Source organism: Ostrinia nubilalis, chromosome 1 (genome assembly GCF_963855985.1).
Source record: "Ostrinia nubilalis chromosome 1, ilOstNubi1.1, whole genome shotgun sequence".
Classification (NCBI taxonomy): domain Eukaryota; kingdom Metazoa; phylum Arthropoda; class Insecta; order Lepidoptera; family Crambidae; genus Ostrinia; species Ostrinia nubilalis.
The window spans coordinates 5683664-5702833 of record NC_087088.1 but is presented as its reverse complement, the minus strand read 5'-3'; the positions used below and the strand labels follow the sequence as shown (position 1 = coordinate 5702833).

General features: G+C 40.1%; 1 protein-coding gene across 6 annotated transcripts; it reads left to right on the top strand.

Moving 5' to 3' along the window:
• The first annotated feature begins 1140 nt into the window (after window positions 1–1140).
• On the top strand, window positions 1141–7386 carry LOC135087791 (uncharacterized). Of its 6 annotated transcripts, none has more exons than XR_010260917.1 (3): window positions 2236–3439; window positions 6387–6537; window positions 6959–7383. XR_010260917.1 is itself a non-coding variant. In XM_063982587.1 (3 exons), exons 1-3 carry the CDS (start codon window positions 3414–3416, stop codon window positions 7354–7356), a joined length of 558 nt encoding a protein of 185 aa, XP_063838657.1. In that variant the 5' UTR covers window positions 2236–3413; the 3' UTR covers window positions 7357–7386. The 6 variants fall into 6 exon arrangements, 2 of the variants coding, with proteins under 2 accessions (XP_063838664.1, XP_063838657.1); XM_063982587.1 differs by lacking the exon at window positions 6387–6537 and adding an exon at window positions 6208–6341 and having other exon boundaries at window positions 6959–7386; XM_063982594.1 differs by lacking the exons at window positions 2236–3439; window positions 6387–6537 and adding an exon at window positions 1141–1962 and having other exon boundaries at window positions 6959–7384.
• The last annotated feature ends 11784 nt before the right edge of the window (window positions 7387–19170 follow it).

The window sequence follows — 19170 nt, the reverse complement described above, 5'->3', positions numbered from 1 at the left end:
ACTTGGCGGTTGCGCTACCGTGCCCCCAAATATTTTAGTTTTTCCTTGATTCATACACCAAACACTACTTATATTCCAAATTTGAAGCTTCTAGGTCTGCTAGAAGTGCCTTAGAGTTTTGATGATCGGTGAGTCAGTGAGTCAGTGAGTCAGTGAGTGACAAAATTAAGTAACTTTGACCCGTTATAATTCTTAAACTACTGGTTCAAATTGAATGAAATTTTAAATATACCGTGTCTTTACAATGCCTGCATAGCTAATGAAAATTCAGCCTTCTAGTTTTATCCACAACGAAGTTACAGGCGGTCGAAAATGGCCTGAATTGCTTCGAGAAAAGGATGGTACGGCCGTGCCGCTTTTTTGCTCGACTTGGTGGGGGCACTGCCGTGCCCCCAGATCTATCCGAAAATTCAATGTTTCCAGCTTCCATACATTTGGTAAAGTCACATTATTTTAAAAACTACACATGATATCGTAAAACTGATTACTGATTCTAAAAGTGCTTAACAAGCTCTATCCAATGGCATCAATAATAGGTTACAGAATAAACTGGATCTATTAAAAAATTCAGTGTTTCCTTCTTCCATACATTTAGTACTACCACAGTCATGAGACTCATCTCTTGACAATATTATAGCAAGTAAAGCCTAAAACCAATGTTTTCCATTAATAATTTTAAATAAGAATACAATTTACGAGTTTATTTTAAGAGTTTATTATTAAATAAAAAAAATTTAACTTCTAATATTGTGTCTGGCATACATTTAGTATGGGAGCTGGAAACATTGAATTTTCAGATAAATCCAGTTTATTCTGTAACCTATTATTGGTACCGTTTGAAAGAGCTCATGAAGCACTTTCAGGATCAGTAACAAGTTTTTCAATATCTTGTATAGTTTAGAAATAATCGAGTGAGATCACTTAACGTTTCCACCCTGTATAATAGAGACTGTTGGCGCTTCTCGGGTCCTCGGGCTTCTTCGACATCGATCGGCCATCATCGTCTCCGCGCGAGGCGCCGGCACACTCCGTACGTGCCCGACGCCCACTCAGCCTCACGACCGTCACCGGTGTCAGACGCGGCCCTCCCACGTAGGCGCGAACTAGCGATATATTTAATCATTACACCTATGAAATACAGTCCGCCTTTAATTTATATCTTAAGTCTAGTAAGACCCTAACATTGGTCCTTATCTCGCCGTCTACTCGTCTGGTTCCTGAGTGATCGCTGTACAACTGCGTGTCACCGTTCGTCGTGGACTTTGACCGGAACAACGTGGAACCGTCGTCACCTTAGCCGCGTGGAAGAGGATCCTGGAGCTGATGTCACCTTTTGTTGGGGAGTATACAGTTCATGCGTGAGTCGTTCCAATTAGTCGCTTCCCTATTTGTCTATTTTTTTTCAACTTTGCCGAAAATCGTTCCTATTTGCCAACTTAATTCATATTTTCTCATTCATCGTCTTGCTTCTCACTTTATCAGCCCGCAAACCTACTATCTGTCTCTTTCTTTGCGTATTTTTTTGCCAGCTCGTGTTTACGTACACGCGGTCAATAACCCTAACGGGACCCGCCTTCCTTACGTAATCGCACTAAACTGCATTGACTGCATCAATCAGCTGTTTGCGCGCTATTCATTTCTTTTATTACGCATAATTTCCTTTTCTTTCATTAAACTTTACACGTGCTTGCTCAAATCAAAATGGCTGACATAAAATCTTTACTTAAAAAACGAAGCACTTATAAGTGTAAGCTCACAATCTTTAGCAATTATTTAAATTTATTAAACACTGGATCCAAAATTTCAGAATTACAACGTTTAGACCTCGAGGAACGCTTTAGTAGATTCAATGTTATGTACACTGAATTCGATGCATTGCAGAGCGAGATCGAGATGCTCGAGGAGGACCCCGAGGACCTGCTCGAGGAGCGCGAGGACTTCGAGCGCCAGTACTTCAGCCAGGTGGCCCTCGCACGCTCTCTGCTCAGTGGCGGCGTAGCATAGGTTGGCACCCGGGGCGGCACCCCCCCCCCCCCCCCCCCCCCCGTCATAATATAAATTATAGCCTAAGGCACGGCACCCCAGAATGGCACCCCCCTGTCATGACATCACGACCGTCCTTGCCATGCAGATGCGTCAGTGAGTACTAATCTGCGCGACTTTGTCACCCCCTGATGCTTGGCACCCGGGGCGGACCGCCCCCACCGCCCCCCCCTTACGCCGCTACTGTCTCTGCTTGGGGTTTCTTCCAAAGGTTCCGTATCAGACTCCAAACACGATAACACTAATGCACAATTCAATAATAACTTTGTTCGATTACCCAAAATCAATCTACCTAGCTTCGATGGGAACTATCAATACTGGCTCGAGTTTAGAGACACATTTATTTCGTTAATTCATGATAATAATAGCATAGACAATATTAACAAATTTCATTATTTGCGAGCTTCACTCCAAGGCAATGCAGCCTTAATTATAAAAAATATTGATTTTACCGGCGATAACTATAATGTGGCATGGGACTTATTATGCGAACGTTTTAATAACAATCGCCTTCTTATAGACAATCATTTGCAGACAATATTTGATGTTGAGCCCGTATTGAGGGAGTCCAGTACTTCTCTTAGAAACTTAGTTGATGTAATAAATAAAAACATTAGAGCTCTTACAACATTAAAACAACCTACTGAACATTGGCATACTCTTCTTATTTTTACATTGGCAAAAAAGTTGGACATAACAACAAGTCGTCACTGGGAAGAGTATCGCAATGAGTTGTCTATTGAACCCACTTTACATCAATTTTGTACTTTTATAGGAAGGAAAGCGGACTTATTGGAATCAATTGAAACAAATCATAACTCGTCTAATAATAATATATTGGTTGCCTTAAATAATAATCATACAAACTTAAATAAACAAACACAACAAAATAAAAAATCAAATAATAACAGTTATAATAATAGTAAACAAAACTTTTTAAATTGTCCGCTTTGCTCCCAACGCCATTTACTATTTTCGTGTGAATCTTTTAGAGCTTTGTCTATTGAGAACCGTATACAAAAAGCAAAGGATTTTAAAGTTTGTCTTAACTGCTTACGCCCTGGTCATTTTGCTAAGCAATGCAAGCTCACTCATTGCAAATATTGTAAAACTAAACACAACACTCTTTTACATTTGGAATCACAAAATTTAGTACCTTTTATTAATCCTTTGCCTTCTGCTATTGACAATGTTACCTCCGCAGCTACTTCCTTGCAGATTGCTACTTCTTCCCATGTTTTACTGTCCACAGCATTGGTGAACGTCTTGAACACTTCGGGCGAGAAGTACACTGCCCGGCTACTACTGGACAACGGTAGTACAGCCAACTTCGTAACGCAACGCTTGTGTGACAAGTTGGGTTTGTCACGATGCGGCACGAGAACAAAGGTCACAGGTATTAACAACCATATCTCTTCAAGTACACAGTCTTGTAACCTCACAATCGAGTCTTTATGCTGTGCCTACAATCTAGATATGGTGTGTCATGTCTTGCCTGAGATCTCTAATGTTCTACCCTCTTCTTTCGTGAACATAAATCACGTACCTATTCCCCCAGGTCTTCAGTTAGCTGACCCGAATTTAAATATTCCGTCGGTCATCGACATCCTGGTAGGCGCGGAAGTCTTTTGGAATGTCTTAGGTTCCAATTTCATTGATTTAGGTAAAAATCTCCCCAAATTGTGTGAAACAAAGTTTGGCTGGTTGGTTTCAGGAAGCGTATCATGCCAAAAGAATAGCACTACCTTTCAGTCCTGTAACCACACAAGTTTAGCCCCTACTCCTGACCTATCTCAATTTTGGGAACTTGATTATGTCTCACCTAATCACTCACACTCCTTAGAGGAAAGAGCATGTGAGAAACATTTTTTTGAGACAACCTTCCGCAAGGACGACGGTCGTTTTGTCGTCTCTATGCCACTGAAACAAGATCCAAGTTTACTGGGACTCTCTTACGAAAACGCTAAATGTAGGTTCTTGTCGTTAGAACGACGTTTTCACCGCGATCCCATCTTCAAAGATCGATATTTTGATTTCATGCACGAGTATGAATCACTAGGTCACATGACATTAGACAATGATTGCGCCTCTAAGCCTAACAGCTCTAAGGGATATTATTTTATTCCACATCACGGCGTTATTAGGGAGTCTAGTTCCACTACTAAGCTTCGCGTAGTTTTCGACGCTTCAGCTCCCACTTCTTCAGGAGTGTCTCTTAATGACCTCCAAATGGTAGGGCCTGTCGTTCAGGATGATCTATTCTCCATTTTAATACGCTTTCGCCAACATAGGTACGTGATTTCGGGCGACGTAGAGAAAATGTACAGAGCGATAGAATTAAATCCCATCCAACGACCCTTACAAAAAATCATATTTCGGTTCGATACAAAGGAACCTCTTAAAACCTACACTTTAAATACAGTAACGTATGGTACTGCTTCTGCGCCATATTTGGCCACCAAATGTCTAGTGAGCCTCGCGGACAATTTAGAAGACAGTCAAGTTAAATCCGCTATACAACGTGATTTTTACGTAGATGACTTCCTCCATTCTGCTAGTTCAATTCCAGAAACTATCGATGTTGCTAAACAAGTAGCATCGGTACTGTCTTCAGCCCAACTTCATCTACGTAAATGGAAATCAAATTCTCCCGAAATTTTGTCTCAAATTAGTGGCGCGCATTCTGGTGAGCCAAATAATTCTATTGACTTTTCAGAGCAGGGCCAAGGCAACTGTCAGTTTAAAACTTTAGGTCTTCATTGGATTTGTAATACAGACAACTTAACCTTTTCAATTCATGTAGAACATTCTAAAATTATAACAAAACGTCACATTCTTTCGGTAATAAGCCAAATTTTTGATCCCCTGGGACTTGTAGGACCATGTGTCGTCGAAGCAAAAATCATTATGCGACGTTTGTGGCTAGAAAAGTACGATTGGGATGACACGGTTTCACTTGAAATTAGGGACTTATGGTTTTTGTTTGAAAGTACTTTATCTTTTCTTAACAAGCTTAACATCCCACGCTGGATTTCCTGTGAGGAATCGTCTATTTACGAGGTCCATGTTTTCACAGATGCATCCGAGAAGGCCTATGGAGCTTGCCTGTACATTCGATCTTACAACCCTGGCTCAAACTCGGTGCATGTTCAACTTGTGGCGTCTAGAAACCGCATAGCTCCCATAAAACCCACCACCATACCTAGACTTGAACTCTGTGGTGCGTTGTTAGGTGCAAGACTGTGTACAAAAGTAGTTAACTCGCTTACTTTGCACATAGATAAATGTAGATTTTGTTGTGACTCCACAATAGTTTTAGGTTGGCTGTCAACTCCATCTACTCAATTAAAACCCTTTGTGCGAAATAGAGTCAACGAAATTCAGGAGAGTACTTGTGGTCATACCTGGAGCTACGTGCCGTCAAAGGACAACCCGGCAGATCTCGTTTCACGGGGCCTAAGAGCTGACGTCATTGGCGACACCCATCTATGGTGGTCTGGACCTTCATTTTTAACACAGAGTGAAAATGAATGGCCCGTCATGCCTAATGTCGTAAAGCGTGATCTACCTGAAGTAGCTTCTCACATCATTAGCAGTAGTGATGCTGTAGATAATGCTTGTAGTCGTAGTAGCGCTTTCTTAACCAATAACATTGACTTAACAATTATACAATCTTTAATATCGCAATACTCAAGCTTTACTAAGTTACAGCGAGTTGTAGCCTATTTGTGTAGATTTGTTCATAACCTAAAAATATAAATAATAAAAGGTGTGGCAATCTCTCTTTATTTGAATTGAAAGGTTCTCATGACTTAATTTTACATTGTGCTCAACTTCAGATGTTTCCTAACGAATATAAATTATTGCAGTCCAAGAAGACATTGCCACACAAAAATAAATTAATTTCATTATCACCATTCTTAGATAACAATGGTCTTATAATTATTGGAGGCTTGATAATTCCCCCTACGACTATAACTTAAAACATCCAATCTTATTATGTGGCTCTCATTACATTACTAAACTTATCTTTCAAATGCAACATATAAAACTTTTACATGCCGGCCCTCAATTACTTTTGGCTAGCGTTCGCCAAACCTATTGGCCTCTTAAAGGCAGAAATCTTTCAAAGCATGTTGTTAACAAATGTGTAATTTGTTACAGACATAGAGCTCAAAATGTACAACCTGTAATGGGACAGCTACCTCTTAATAGAACACAATTAGATTTTCCATTTCAAAACTGTAATGTTGACTATGCTGGCCCAGTTTTGATAGCCGATCGAAAGGGACGTGGTTGTAAGTTTTTGAAATCTTATCTGTGCATTTTTGTTTGTTCTGCAGTGAAGGCTGTACATTTGGAGCTTGTTACGGACCTCACCACCGAAGCTTACATGGCTGCTCTGAATCGGTTCGTGGCGCGGCGAGGCAAGCCTCAAAGCATCACGTCCGATAATGGCACTAACTTTGTCGGTGCATCGAATGATCTGCAAAGGTTCCTTTCGAGTAATAATAATCTAGCATCTCATATAGCCCAGGAAGGCATTGAATTTATTTTTACTCCTCCCTACACACCCCATTTTAATTCATTAGCCGAAGCTGCAGTCAAATCATGTAAGCATCATTTAAAAAGATTATTGCATCTCACACATTTTACATTCGAGGAAATGACAACTTGCCTTTGTAAAATCGAGGCCGTCCTCAACTCACGACCTCTTACCTCTCTTTCTTCTGACCCTAACGATTTTTCGGCTCTTACACCTTCCCATTTCCTAATTGGGCGACCATTGCTGACTGTACCTCACCCTCATGTGGCTGACGTCACTATCACCCGTCTGGATCGATGGAAACGCATCCAACACGTTCAGCAACACTTCTGGCGACGGTTTCATAACGAGTATGTCTCTCTGCTACAGACCAAGACGAAATGGTTGGCATCCACAGGCGAGGTCAAGCCTGGACAGCTGGTGCTCATCAAGGAGAAGACCCCGCCACTGCTCTGGTCACTAGGGCGGGTCGTGAAGACCTATCCAGGCGTGGATGGCATCACCAGGGTGGCCGAGTTGAAGACAAAGAGGGGGACCATACGTCGAGCCTTCAACTGCATCTGCCCGCTTCCACTTCATTGAAGAAGATGACTCTTCAACCCGGGGAGTATGTTGGCGCTTCTCGGGTCCTCGGGCTTCTTCGACATCGATCGGCCATCATCGTCTCCGCGCGAGGCGCCGGCACACTCCGTACGTGCCCGACGCCCACTCAGCCTCACGACCGTCACCGGTGTCAGACGCGGCCCTCCCACGTAGGCGCGAACTAGCGATATATTTAATCATTACACCTATGAAATACAGTCCGCCTTTAATTTATATCTTAAGTCTAGTAAGACCCTAACAGAGACTCTATCGAGTCGATTGTACGAGTGAGTAATAAATGAGTTCAAGCTTGGCGTGGGACTTAATTACTCGCAGTCTACACGAATTGGCTTCATTGTCCCAAATTGAAATCGAACCCAGAACCTGGAGTCTAGAAAATATATCGAATTAGAATTTGCATTAACAAGTCGACAGTGACGAGTAGTGCCCCAGCGAAGAGGTCCATGGAAAAGTTGCTCTGGTCTGCGTTAATCCAGCACTAACCGAATTTGACTATTTATGAAGCACCCTTACATTTGCAGGTTACCTGCGCGGGCGGCGGTGGTGGTGCGACCAGAGGCGCTGCAAGAGGCGCTACCAACGCTCCTGGTGATGCCCCATCAGTAGAATAACCAGTGCTGTATTCACTCTCCAGTGAAGAAAGGTGCGGAGGTGGTAACATTGTCGCTGGCGCTAAGGGAAGGTGGCCTTACCTTTGCGGGTTCATGGTAAAGATGTGTTGTCGGTGGCGCAGGTGGCGGTGGTGGAGCGACCAGAGGCGCTGCAAGTGGCGCTACCGGCGCTCCTGGTGACGTCCCATCGGTAGAGTAACCAGTGCTGTATGCGCTCTCCGGTGAAGAAGGGTGCGGGGGTGGTAACGAGCTGGTCGCTAGAGTTAAGGGGAGGTGGCCTTACCTTTGCGGGTTCATGATAGAGATGTGTCGTTGGCGGCGCGGGCGGCGGTGGTGGAGCGACCAGAGGCGCTGCAAGAGGCGCTACCGGCGCGCCTGGTGACGTCCCATCGGTAGAGTAACCAGTGCTGTATGCACTTTCAGGTGACGAAAGATGTGGCGGTGGTAACGGGCTTGTCGCTGGCGCCGCTGGGAGCCGGCATTGCTTCTGCTTACGCTTCTTCGCCCGGCCCAGCTGAGCTTCCATCCATGACTTTAGCCGCGCCCCCAACATGCCGCTGGCGGCAGCTGTGGGGTAAAAACTATAGTTAAGCAATGCACAATTAACACTTTTTTAGCTATACCTGACTGGGTCGACATCAACCTTTATTTCTCTATCTACTATTACATAATACGACTTTAATTTTACTAATTATGCAATAAAATATTATGTTGAACTTGATAAGTATTTCGCTGGTTTCACAAAAATGTATTTTAAAAATCATAAGAGATCCCAAAACAACGTTATTCCATCGCTCCCATCTTGAATATTGCGTTGTGTTCTAAAACAACAACAAAAGACAAGCAAGAGGCAAAAATTCAAGTGGGAAAAACGCTCCTGTCGAGTGTCTGCGGCGGCACAATCCTACCTACGTAAATATTCATACGCGAGCTTCCCACCCTCTTACACACAAAAGGCTGTTCATTATAATATCACGTGCGTAAACAAAAGATTTCGCGAACTGCGTTAAATGTGCGACAGAATTGCTACGGCTGCATCACGTTTTCCTGTCATCAAAACTCGCGCTTTGAAGTAAACAAAAGTGTGACATAAAATGTTTTATCGCGCTGTCATTTCGTCGCGGTGAAAGCACAATGCGACCGTCTGCCAGTGGCCCTCGCGGTGTCGCCTTTCAAGTAACTCTAGATGCCCGTAAAAGGGAAGAGCTCCCCTAGCTTCATTTCCATCACGAGAAACTCTCGCAAACGCATTACGACTTTCATTAGCGTAATATTGTACATTGAATCCAAATCAGACATTCATTTTGATACTTTGAATTGAGATAAGTTTCAATTGAAAAAGTTTCTCGGCCGGTCTTGTAGAGTTACGCCGAAGAAGCGTTAAGTATTCAAATAAGAACAATTCGTCATAGAAGTGCTTTAAAATGGAATTTATGAGAGGTATAGGTATGAAAATATTCTCCGACTTCTAAAAAGGTAGAGCCGTATTATAAAACTTGCAAGTTATGTACAGCATCAGTTCCTTTTCGGAGAAACATTAATGTAAGTAACTTTATTTATGTATCGTCATCCATCAAATAGTTTTCCTGGTGCGCAGCTGTTTCTCACAGCCGGAAAGCAGCGTAAAAATTAACTGATCTCATCACGCAGCTACTCTATCATTTACAACTCATCATGTTCTTCAGCCCCTCAGCTCAGCAATAATAAATAGAGCGGTCCAATACAAAATTTTTCGTACAAATTGTGCATACTACAATAAAATACATACAGGTATTTTCACCATCGTCCTTTGAGAATTCTGCCATAGCAAATTTCAACTCGAAACTGGTTATTATTCAGTGGAAATTGACACTGCATCGCTTCACTCCCGTTCGATAACTTCATTATTACTCGGAGATTGCACTTGACCCAACCCAATCAACTATCAATCACAACGCCCAGTATCCCTCGGATTAGGTTTAGCGTTACCCTAACTGTACATGTAGCACTTCACAGTTTCAACACCCCACCCTCCTCCGGGCCTGTGGGAAACGTATAGCTGCAGAAAAGACGGATGAAACGGGCTTATCCAGTGGGGAGGGGCGAACTTACGAGATTTAGCTAATATTAGCAATCCATTACCGAGCGTCTTGCAGTGAGCTTCCCGGAGCGATCTAAAATTCAGGACGCCTGACTTATTGATGAAGTGGCTAGATCGACCACTTTACCTACCCCAAGACTAAGTGCCGTCTTGTGAAAATTTAAAGCGTGTTTAAGGTCTTACTGACATCAATTGATTATAGAGGATGTCCTGAATACAGGTTTAGTTTGGTTCTGATAAGACAGGCATTCAGATTAAACTTTTGATCGAACTTTACGGTCCACTTATAGGTACGAGTATTACGGTCTCACAATCGTAAAAATTGTCTTACATTAAATTTATGATCGCATGTTCCTGACTATGAAGTGAAGCCAAAATAGAAGCCCATTTCAAGGTTTGGTACTAACCATTCGCAATTTCTATTGCAGAAAAGCTATAAAACTATATTACCTGCTACGAGCAAATAGATTACTTTTGGATTTCAAGCGACTGGTAGAACCGATCAACGTTTATCCCACTCCCTTTTATCGTAAGCATGTTCGTTCGTTGGTTTAACAAAATGGGCACGCATTAAAACAGCGGCATAGCAAAGGGCTATACGTTATCCTCGTTTGTGATCCGCCTGCGCTTCATCTCACCCTTTTCACGAAACGGTGCCATTAAAGAACAGCGTGAAGTTTTGCAAATTGGCTTTTATAAGAGCAATCTGTCTGACACAGATATTATTTGGAGCGAAAAGCGTCAAGTACCTACGTCGCTACGGTATTTCGTGTTGTATGATCTTGCTAATATTTTAATATGTACTTCATTTCTACCTACTTACTTAGCTATTACTGCTGTAGATATAATTCTCTTAGAAAAGTCGGCTATTCTAAACGTGATTAAATTACGGTCAGTAGAATCACATTGACAATAAATCTAGTTCTTAATTCTTTCCTAATCTCTTCTTTCGTTCTTTCACAATCTGTAAGTAACGTAACAAAACTTTACGTCAACATAAAAAGTGGACAATAAAATCGTTCCCCCCGGTAAGCCTTTCTAGGAGTAATGAATTGAAGGCAAAGTAATAAATTGTGGTTTCGGGACAAACGATCCTACTTTCGTGGTCGGGCTGAGGCTATTGAGTTAGGCTGCCAACGGTTCCACATTATACGGGGACTCTCCTATATTTGACATCCTACTTTCGAAGTAACGACAATGTTTTATTTATTTTAGTTATTTGCTGGATAACAAGTTGTTAGAATTGTCAAAATTATTGTGGTATTGAATATATTCAATAGCTTTACAAAGAAATGTTAAAATACTATCTAAATATCCTTTGTAAAACAGCGTGTGCTTCGAGACAAGATAGTGTGACGTGACCCACAAATCATTCAAAAATAAGCACGTGAACATAATATCGCTTAATAAGCTGTGCATTCTAAGTTTCAGGAGGCCTTTTCCCGACAGCAAATTCCGCATTTTTGGATCAAATTATCTCTACTTGCAGTTGATTGTTACATGAATATTGCGAACTATTACTCGTATCTCATGTAAAGACCACGTTTACGTTTACTCCTGAGAAACCGTAGTCCCGAAGTTTCCGTAAGAAAAGCCAACCCTCGTATTGACACCGGGAATGAGTGCGACATAAACAAATGTGGAGGGTGGGCGTTATCAATAAAAGTGCCGAGTTGCGGGCACACTTACCGCGTTATTTGGCACCGAAGTAGTCAACAAGGAAACTTTGGGTTGCATGTCAGAAATGTATTTGAACGTACACAAAGTATTGGTTAACTTAAATTGCCGCAAAGTTTTGTTACGAAGTTGGTAACGAGCAGTAAAAATTACTTTGATGTTCTCAAAGCGTTTTGACATTTTCATAATTTTGTTTTATGCGAGCGCTACTACAGGAGCCTAGACTTGTATTCTTATCAATCTAAGAAATTACTTTAGAAATTAACCAAAATGTAATAGATATATCATTAAATAAAATTTTTAACATGCCTGAAAGCGTTTTGAATAATTCAGGAATTAGTCACTGTCTGTCTGAATATTTCTAAGACACGCAAAACTAAAAAGAACTGTACATAAAACTCCCTCCAAAAACTCAACATCATTTCATCCTTCAATACACATTTATCAAAATAACGCGCGAGAATATCTAAATGGATCGTTTGATAATAATAATAACATTTGATCGTTTTATTGGGGGAGCCACGCCAGTTTGTGTAGCCATAATCTTATTTTGCAAACCTATTATATTTATCTTAATGGAAAATAAATACTTTAGCTTCTTATTGCTCGCTAACTGCTACTTGCTTACATTTTAAAGATAATAGAGGCACAAAATTCAAGAATTGAGTAACATCAAAAGGTAACATCACTTAAAAGTAAGCATTTGATGCAAAAAAGAGAACATTGGTTGGTTGGTTCAAAACATTTACTCATTTCCTATCTTTTACAAATTATCAAAAACATGATTAGGACAAAGCTGAAAACAGAAACTTCATTGTTACCGCTAAATTGTTACCTATTCTCCGGGTTGCTGACGTTAATAGAGAGTCAGCAAAACGTTTATCCGCACAAATAGACACGAAGAAAGGTGAAAAAGCCACGCGCGCTGACGCGGCTTAATTAATAAATCAAATATTCATTTATGCGGGTTGTTAGGGGAGAAAAATAACATGAACCGACGGGATAGGTAGCTTAATGTTGCTCACCTGTGCTTCCTTATTTTAAGATTATATTCATTCAATGGGAGAATCATTTTATGTTCCATTAAATGACGAAAAGCAACATTGTCGAAGTAAAAATATCAAGCTTGAAAACAGTTTTAATGTTTTTGGTGTACTAACTGGAGTAGAAAAGTATAAATTACAATACTGTAAGATATTTTCCCATACATCTACCGTTTTGCGATCACGAAAAGGAATATACTACGCCAATCAACAATAATTTCACCTTTAAACCCAAGTAAGTATTAAATGAAATTATTGTCTTATTTGCCTGACTACCTGAAAAATATGAAAAAGGTCTCTTCATTTAAGAATTTCGAAAACAAACGCTTTTCCCAGTCTAATCTGGCTTAGGGAGCAAATAATTAAATCAATGTCCAAGAGGGTCTTAATTCTGTATATCAAATTTTGAAAGCATTTTGTTTACAAAATCCATCCCCGACGGTTCTGCCCTCACTTGGGTTTTATTTTTAATCACTCCGCTTTGCTCAGAGAAATATCTTTTGAGCAAGCTTAACAAGTTATCAGCGTTCTTTACAGGAACAAGGTAAAATGAGAATTTTCTGCTCCCCTCGTCTCGACATAATTACGTTAATCTTAACATTAATCATGTAATTAAGATGGAAACGTTGAACGAAGTTTGACATCATAGGAACTTTGTTGGAGCCTACGCGGGCCTACGAAATGTTTCCTATTAATCCAAAGCCAAAGTCATTATTATGGAAATCGCACATAATTAACTTAGATGAAGTAATTTATGCTTAACTCGTATTTAAGCTAGGTATGTTGTACATACTAATTAAATACAATCTCTATTAATCAAAGCACCTCATCGCCGTATAAATGTAAGTATAATGTTATATTGAAATATCGTTTCAGTCGCTTCTTGAAACAGTAGTGCCTACCTACGTGTAGTTATCACTACAATAAAAATCTACGACCGAACAGTTCTTTGAAAACGCTAAGAAATTAGGACACAAAACTCAGTTCCCTTATGAAAATTGAGAACAATTTTCTTTCCATTAACAAAAACAACAATACACATAAGCGTTTAACATTTCAGCCGTCCGTCGCGGGTGTGGATTAAAACTAAAACAACTATCTCTTTGAAACGTCCACAGAGCGCAGACGAACTATTCCCAAGTGATTTAAAAATTGCTCCGCTAGACGACAGCGGAGAGCGGGCTAATTGCGGGCGCTTTCAAGCGCTGCCAGCGCTGGCTGGAATTGCGGAAAAACGAAACTTTGAAAGGCGAGCTTCCCAGTTTCCCAGACGGCGATTGTGCCTCGTGCGCCGACTCGCTTGCTCTAAATGAACAGCTTGCCACGACCATTCTGCAGCTTAACATTCAGCATTTTCTTAATTGTGAAGAACCTGAATCGACCAATACCGATGAATAGATAGCGATTTGATCGAGAATCACTAAATTGAATGAAAGTAACTCAAGATGGTATAGATAGAGGAATTGGCATTCGAATTTTAAACCAATCACAGGCTTGGTACTATTCTGGATTTATATTCAGCTGGTTTTCAGAATACGGGAACAAGTTTAGTCACATCACATACCTTCATACAACATTGCTTTGTAGTCAAAAATTAACTTCTATAGAATTCAGTAATAATTAACCTGTCGGCACCAAGCAATTTCAGTCACAATAGCTATTGTTGTTACTCTAATTGGAACTTGTGGGCTTCAAAACGTTTAAAGCCAGTTCAGCTGAACACATCTAAAAACAAAAAGGTCCAACCAAATTGAAAATGGAATGAGATTTGCCTGAACCCGTGGAGTGCACATATGAATACATCATAGCGTACCATAGTCGCACGTCCTCATAAATCCAATAAGTATGACGTAGACTGGCGTACCAAGTTTGTTTTTCCTCGAAATATGAAATTCTTCTTCGAAGACCATATAAAGGAGAGGTTACATGGTAGAATTTGATACATGAATATAAAACAAGGTGCAATTTGAATGTTGAAGTGGAAGAAACCTGTCTGAAAGCCTACGCCTTATGCCTCCGTTTCTATATGCCACGTCACTTGCCGTAAATGAACTGTCTGCGACAGAGGCGTGAGCAAACTCTGCCGCGATGTAACAAAAGCTCCACATTTGCCAATTATTTTTTATTCACAGAAGTATAACGATGTTCCTCACAATCACAGTACAATATGTACCTACTCTGTATGTTGTTACCACACACATAATGATAAACTTAATCGTACTTAGTAATTTTGATAAGTACCTATACGAATTGTAACTAACCTGCGCTATGTATGACTATCAAGTCTTAAACCTTTTAGTATAGAACATTTTAGTATAGATAGACGGATACGGGATCGGAGAAGGACTAACCTTTGTCCGCAGAAATAAATCTTACAGAGGATAATAGGGAATGAAAGATTGCATGGGCAACCAATTATTTCTCAAGTAAGGGTTCTGGAAAAAATATAGGTAATATATTTAACAAGATAGAAATTGGATTTGACCGCGTGACGTGAAAACCATAATTTCGTGAATAAACGTCAACAACTGATATAGGTAAACTTGCTATAAAGGCTCTGAAATGGGTAAGTATAATTACGTTTTCAGAGGCCTTTCATAAACATTATGTCCTTAATCCTAAAACAACATTAAACAATACGGGATTCGTGTCACTGTCGCAAACTACGGCAAACTTTGTGCCGTGTTATCGCAAATGACATTCAAGCGACGTCTGAGGCCTGATCTTAGGTACACCTTTGGGTAAGTAGCTACGTGTCTGGAGACTGTCGTGTCGCGAATATCAAATTATACACTTGTGTCTGTTGCACAACCCTATTCGCTATTATTTAAGGCTCTACGTGAACACAAAATTGTATCGGGCGATGTGATGTGAATGTTTAGAAGGACGGGTAATTTATTGGCAGTATGTTACTGAAATTACTGAAGTAGAACATTGAGAACTGTTTACCAAATAGCTACATATAATAATCAAATTGTCTAGAATAGTACGTAAATATGCAGACATATAGTAGTGCTTTTTATACCGGCATTTTAAACGCAAAAGATTGTTAGGACCAATGGATGTTTCAGAATCCTGGAGGCAAAATATACTGAATGGGTTTTTCTGAAACTTCAAACATCTCGAATAAACATTACTCGTATGAGATGATGACTGGGTAATGAAATCGAAATTCTATTTAGTCCGTCAGACAGATAATAAAAAATTTTTGGACATAATATTTTTTAATTTTTTTCATAATCGTATAATAACAGTATTATATTGAGTTGAAGTGTCGCGTGACGTCACTTTTAAGTAGAAAATCTACTCAAGCGTGATAACGCGCCATTTCAACTCGATGTAGCTCTGTTATTATTTAATTATGAAAGAAATTAAAAAATATGAGTCTAATATAATTTCTTCTAATTATCTATTTGTCTGACGGACAAATAATTGAAATTTTGACATCTAGCCTATTTCATAGTGACTCTACCTATTTAATTCAGAATCATTAATCCGTGTCACTCAGGACACTTCAGCGCTTATTCAGGATCGGTGACATACAAGTGGCACTCTATTTTGCAAGGTTTCTTTGATTTCAATTTTGAAGCCCTAAAAATGTGAATATTTATTCGCGATCCCCTCTGTTATTAGTCGACCCTTATTTGAAAACGCTGATTGTGAAAAAATACAGGATTGGATTTTTCAGGATAGATGAGAGGACTTTATTTGAATGCAAATAAAGGAAGTGTGTTTTTTTTTCTACTTGTGTTTGCTATGATCGCTGAAAAGTATACATAGTTCATCTGAATTATTTGTTCCTTGTTTCCTAAATGACTTAATAGAAAAAACCTTTTAGCACTCAGAACAAAAATAGGAAATCCAAAAAACATAAAACGCATTCTTTCTTTTCCTCAATAAGGAACACGACTATAAATTACTTCCGGTCACTAGCAACAACCATTCGTCTTGGCATGACCAGCGCTTTGAGAAGTAGATTTTATACCAGTTACAAATGAACGACTTTATTTACTACTTACTCTACAAACATAGAGAAGGATACTTAACCTAATAAAACGTACAAAGTGACATCAAAAGGGACGAAACTAAGAGATAAGTCAGAGAAAATCCGGCTTAACTAGATTTATTGGGTTTACGTGATCTCCTGAAATAAGTCCCTACGAGTATAAGCACGTGTCATGCTCCTGTCCCATTGGGTCTAACCTGTTTAGCGTTAGTAAACACAAAATAAGTAAGTAACCAAGGAAAACCCGCAAATAGAAAATAGTATTATGTATTCGTCAGAACCTTCATAAAATCCCAACAAACAGCATGTTACGAGAGAACGGGCAGTTCACATCACATCTCTCCTTATTCAATACACGCTTATTAATTTGAATTCAACACAACCCTTCAGGAGAGATCACTCGGGAGCATCTTACAGGGGCAGTGGGCTATCGAACGAACCGCTCATTTGTTACTGTGCGTTGAGAGAGCGCCGGCAAATATGGATCCACGTGCGGAAGTGTTCAGTACAGATTCTACGAATGTTGAATAAAAAAGGCTGATTTTAATTTAGAGTTGGTAGACTTTGAGTTTTTAATTGAGAATAGTGATGGGATGTGTGTACTTACAGGGGCGCGCGATGGTGCGTAGCGGTGGAGGAAATGCTCGAGGCGCCGCGACGCATGCCGGGCGTGGTGCGGCGACGCGCGGCGGCCGCCGACTGACGCACGCGCGCCGCCCTGACGCTACGCGCTACGGCGCTACGATGGGCGCGTTTTGCCGTAGCCGCGTAGCAAATCATCCCCTTCTGTTACTGCCGATCAAGATAAATGTTTTTTTTTATTAATTTTATTTTTTCCTTGTTACAAATTTTTCATACGTTTTATTTATATTTAAAAAATAAGAAAACACATAACGTAAATAACATAACCATTTCCTTATTTACTTTAAGAGCCATTTTACATTTTCGTGCGAATTTCTAAGATTTTGGAAGCATGAATTACTATCTTAAGCAACACCCAGAGATTATTTAATAACTGCGAAAGATAGGTCGATCCTTGGTGTTGACCATTAATGAAACGGATTTACTAAAACTCTTTTGCTTAATTCTCAGTGCCCCATCTCCCACAACCATTTTACGGAAAAATTGCCGCAGACTCTATTTCAAAGTCCTGTATCTATTATTTATGCTCATATAATAAGCTTAAAAATATATAGTAATCATCAAACATATATTCTTGTAGTCCATTAATGAAATAGATTCTTGAATTTCATTACCATTATTGAGTAAAATCTAAAAATAATTTGGCAAATTTGAAGATTAACGTCACATTTTGATCGTGGTTTTTAGTTTAAAAACACAGCAATAACTGCAATAAAAGTATCCCAAAATGAAGAATATTCATTGTAGTATTGATTTCTACAGTTATTGTTTTAATATTAGTAACCACTTTGTCAAAATATTGATGTGAATATCAGTATAAATTACAATGCGCAAGCCGACATCGATTAGTATTAGAGATGGGCCGACTAGTCGCCGACTAGTCGGGAAAGCCGACTATTCGGCATCATTTATAGTCGGCCGACTAGTGACGACTATTCGGCAAAATATGCCGATTATAATCGGCGCATTACAAAATTAAATATGTGAATGAAATAAACTCATAATCACCAAGATAATTATGAGGTAGACCAAGGGCGTTTATGTAAACCACTTTTGACTGCAAAAAATCAGTAAAAGTGGTTCTCCTGATTTAAAATTTTGGCAATCAGTCTAAATTTATATACAGTTATGATTAGTTAAAATTACCAGTAAATCATCAAAAATGTGTTAAGTTTATGTAATTAAAAAAAAAAAACCAGCGTCGTGGCCTTCCCCACCGTGGGCCACGGCATAGGCTGAGTGGAGTCCCATTGCGATGGGCATCGCTGTTGCAACAGGGTGGCAGTGTGCTCAGTTCACTTTTTATTTCCTTGTAATATTTATTTGCTATTTCTGTCTTCTTTCCGTATACTTTCTTTGTTCTCTGAGTGATGTTCATCGTAATAAATATTTCTTTCTTTCTTCTTCGACACTTTTTTTCGGGGAAAAATGCATGGAATTGCTTACCTATCCTGCGGGGAAGTGGTTTGGTGGAAAGATTATGTGGGGATCCTCTCATCGGAAGGATGAGGAATACCCACATAAATAACCCCCGAGATCGCCTTACTAGTGTGAAGAACTGTGGGAATCCGGACAAAGTCATCAACTATCACAGTCCGTCCCGGCAATTGCCCACCTGTATGGCGGGCCCTGCCTATCCGACGGTGGTGGTAGTCCGTGCTATGCATTCGGGGGTACCCCACGCCCCCAGCTCGCTGACCATCACCGTGGAGAGTGGAGATTAATCAGTGGGCCTAGGATGCGTGCCGCGATAAGTGCAATTTTGCATATACATTTTGACGTCGATAAATAAGAATAATATCACGGCGCGTATCCTAGCCCGCAGGAGGCAATCATGTTTTCACCTCCTCTAACCCCTCCGCCGTCGAAAATTATGACTACCTAAGGTACTGTTAGGTGATTGTAATGTTGCTTTTTAT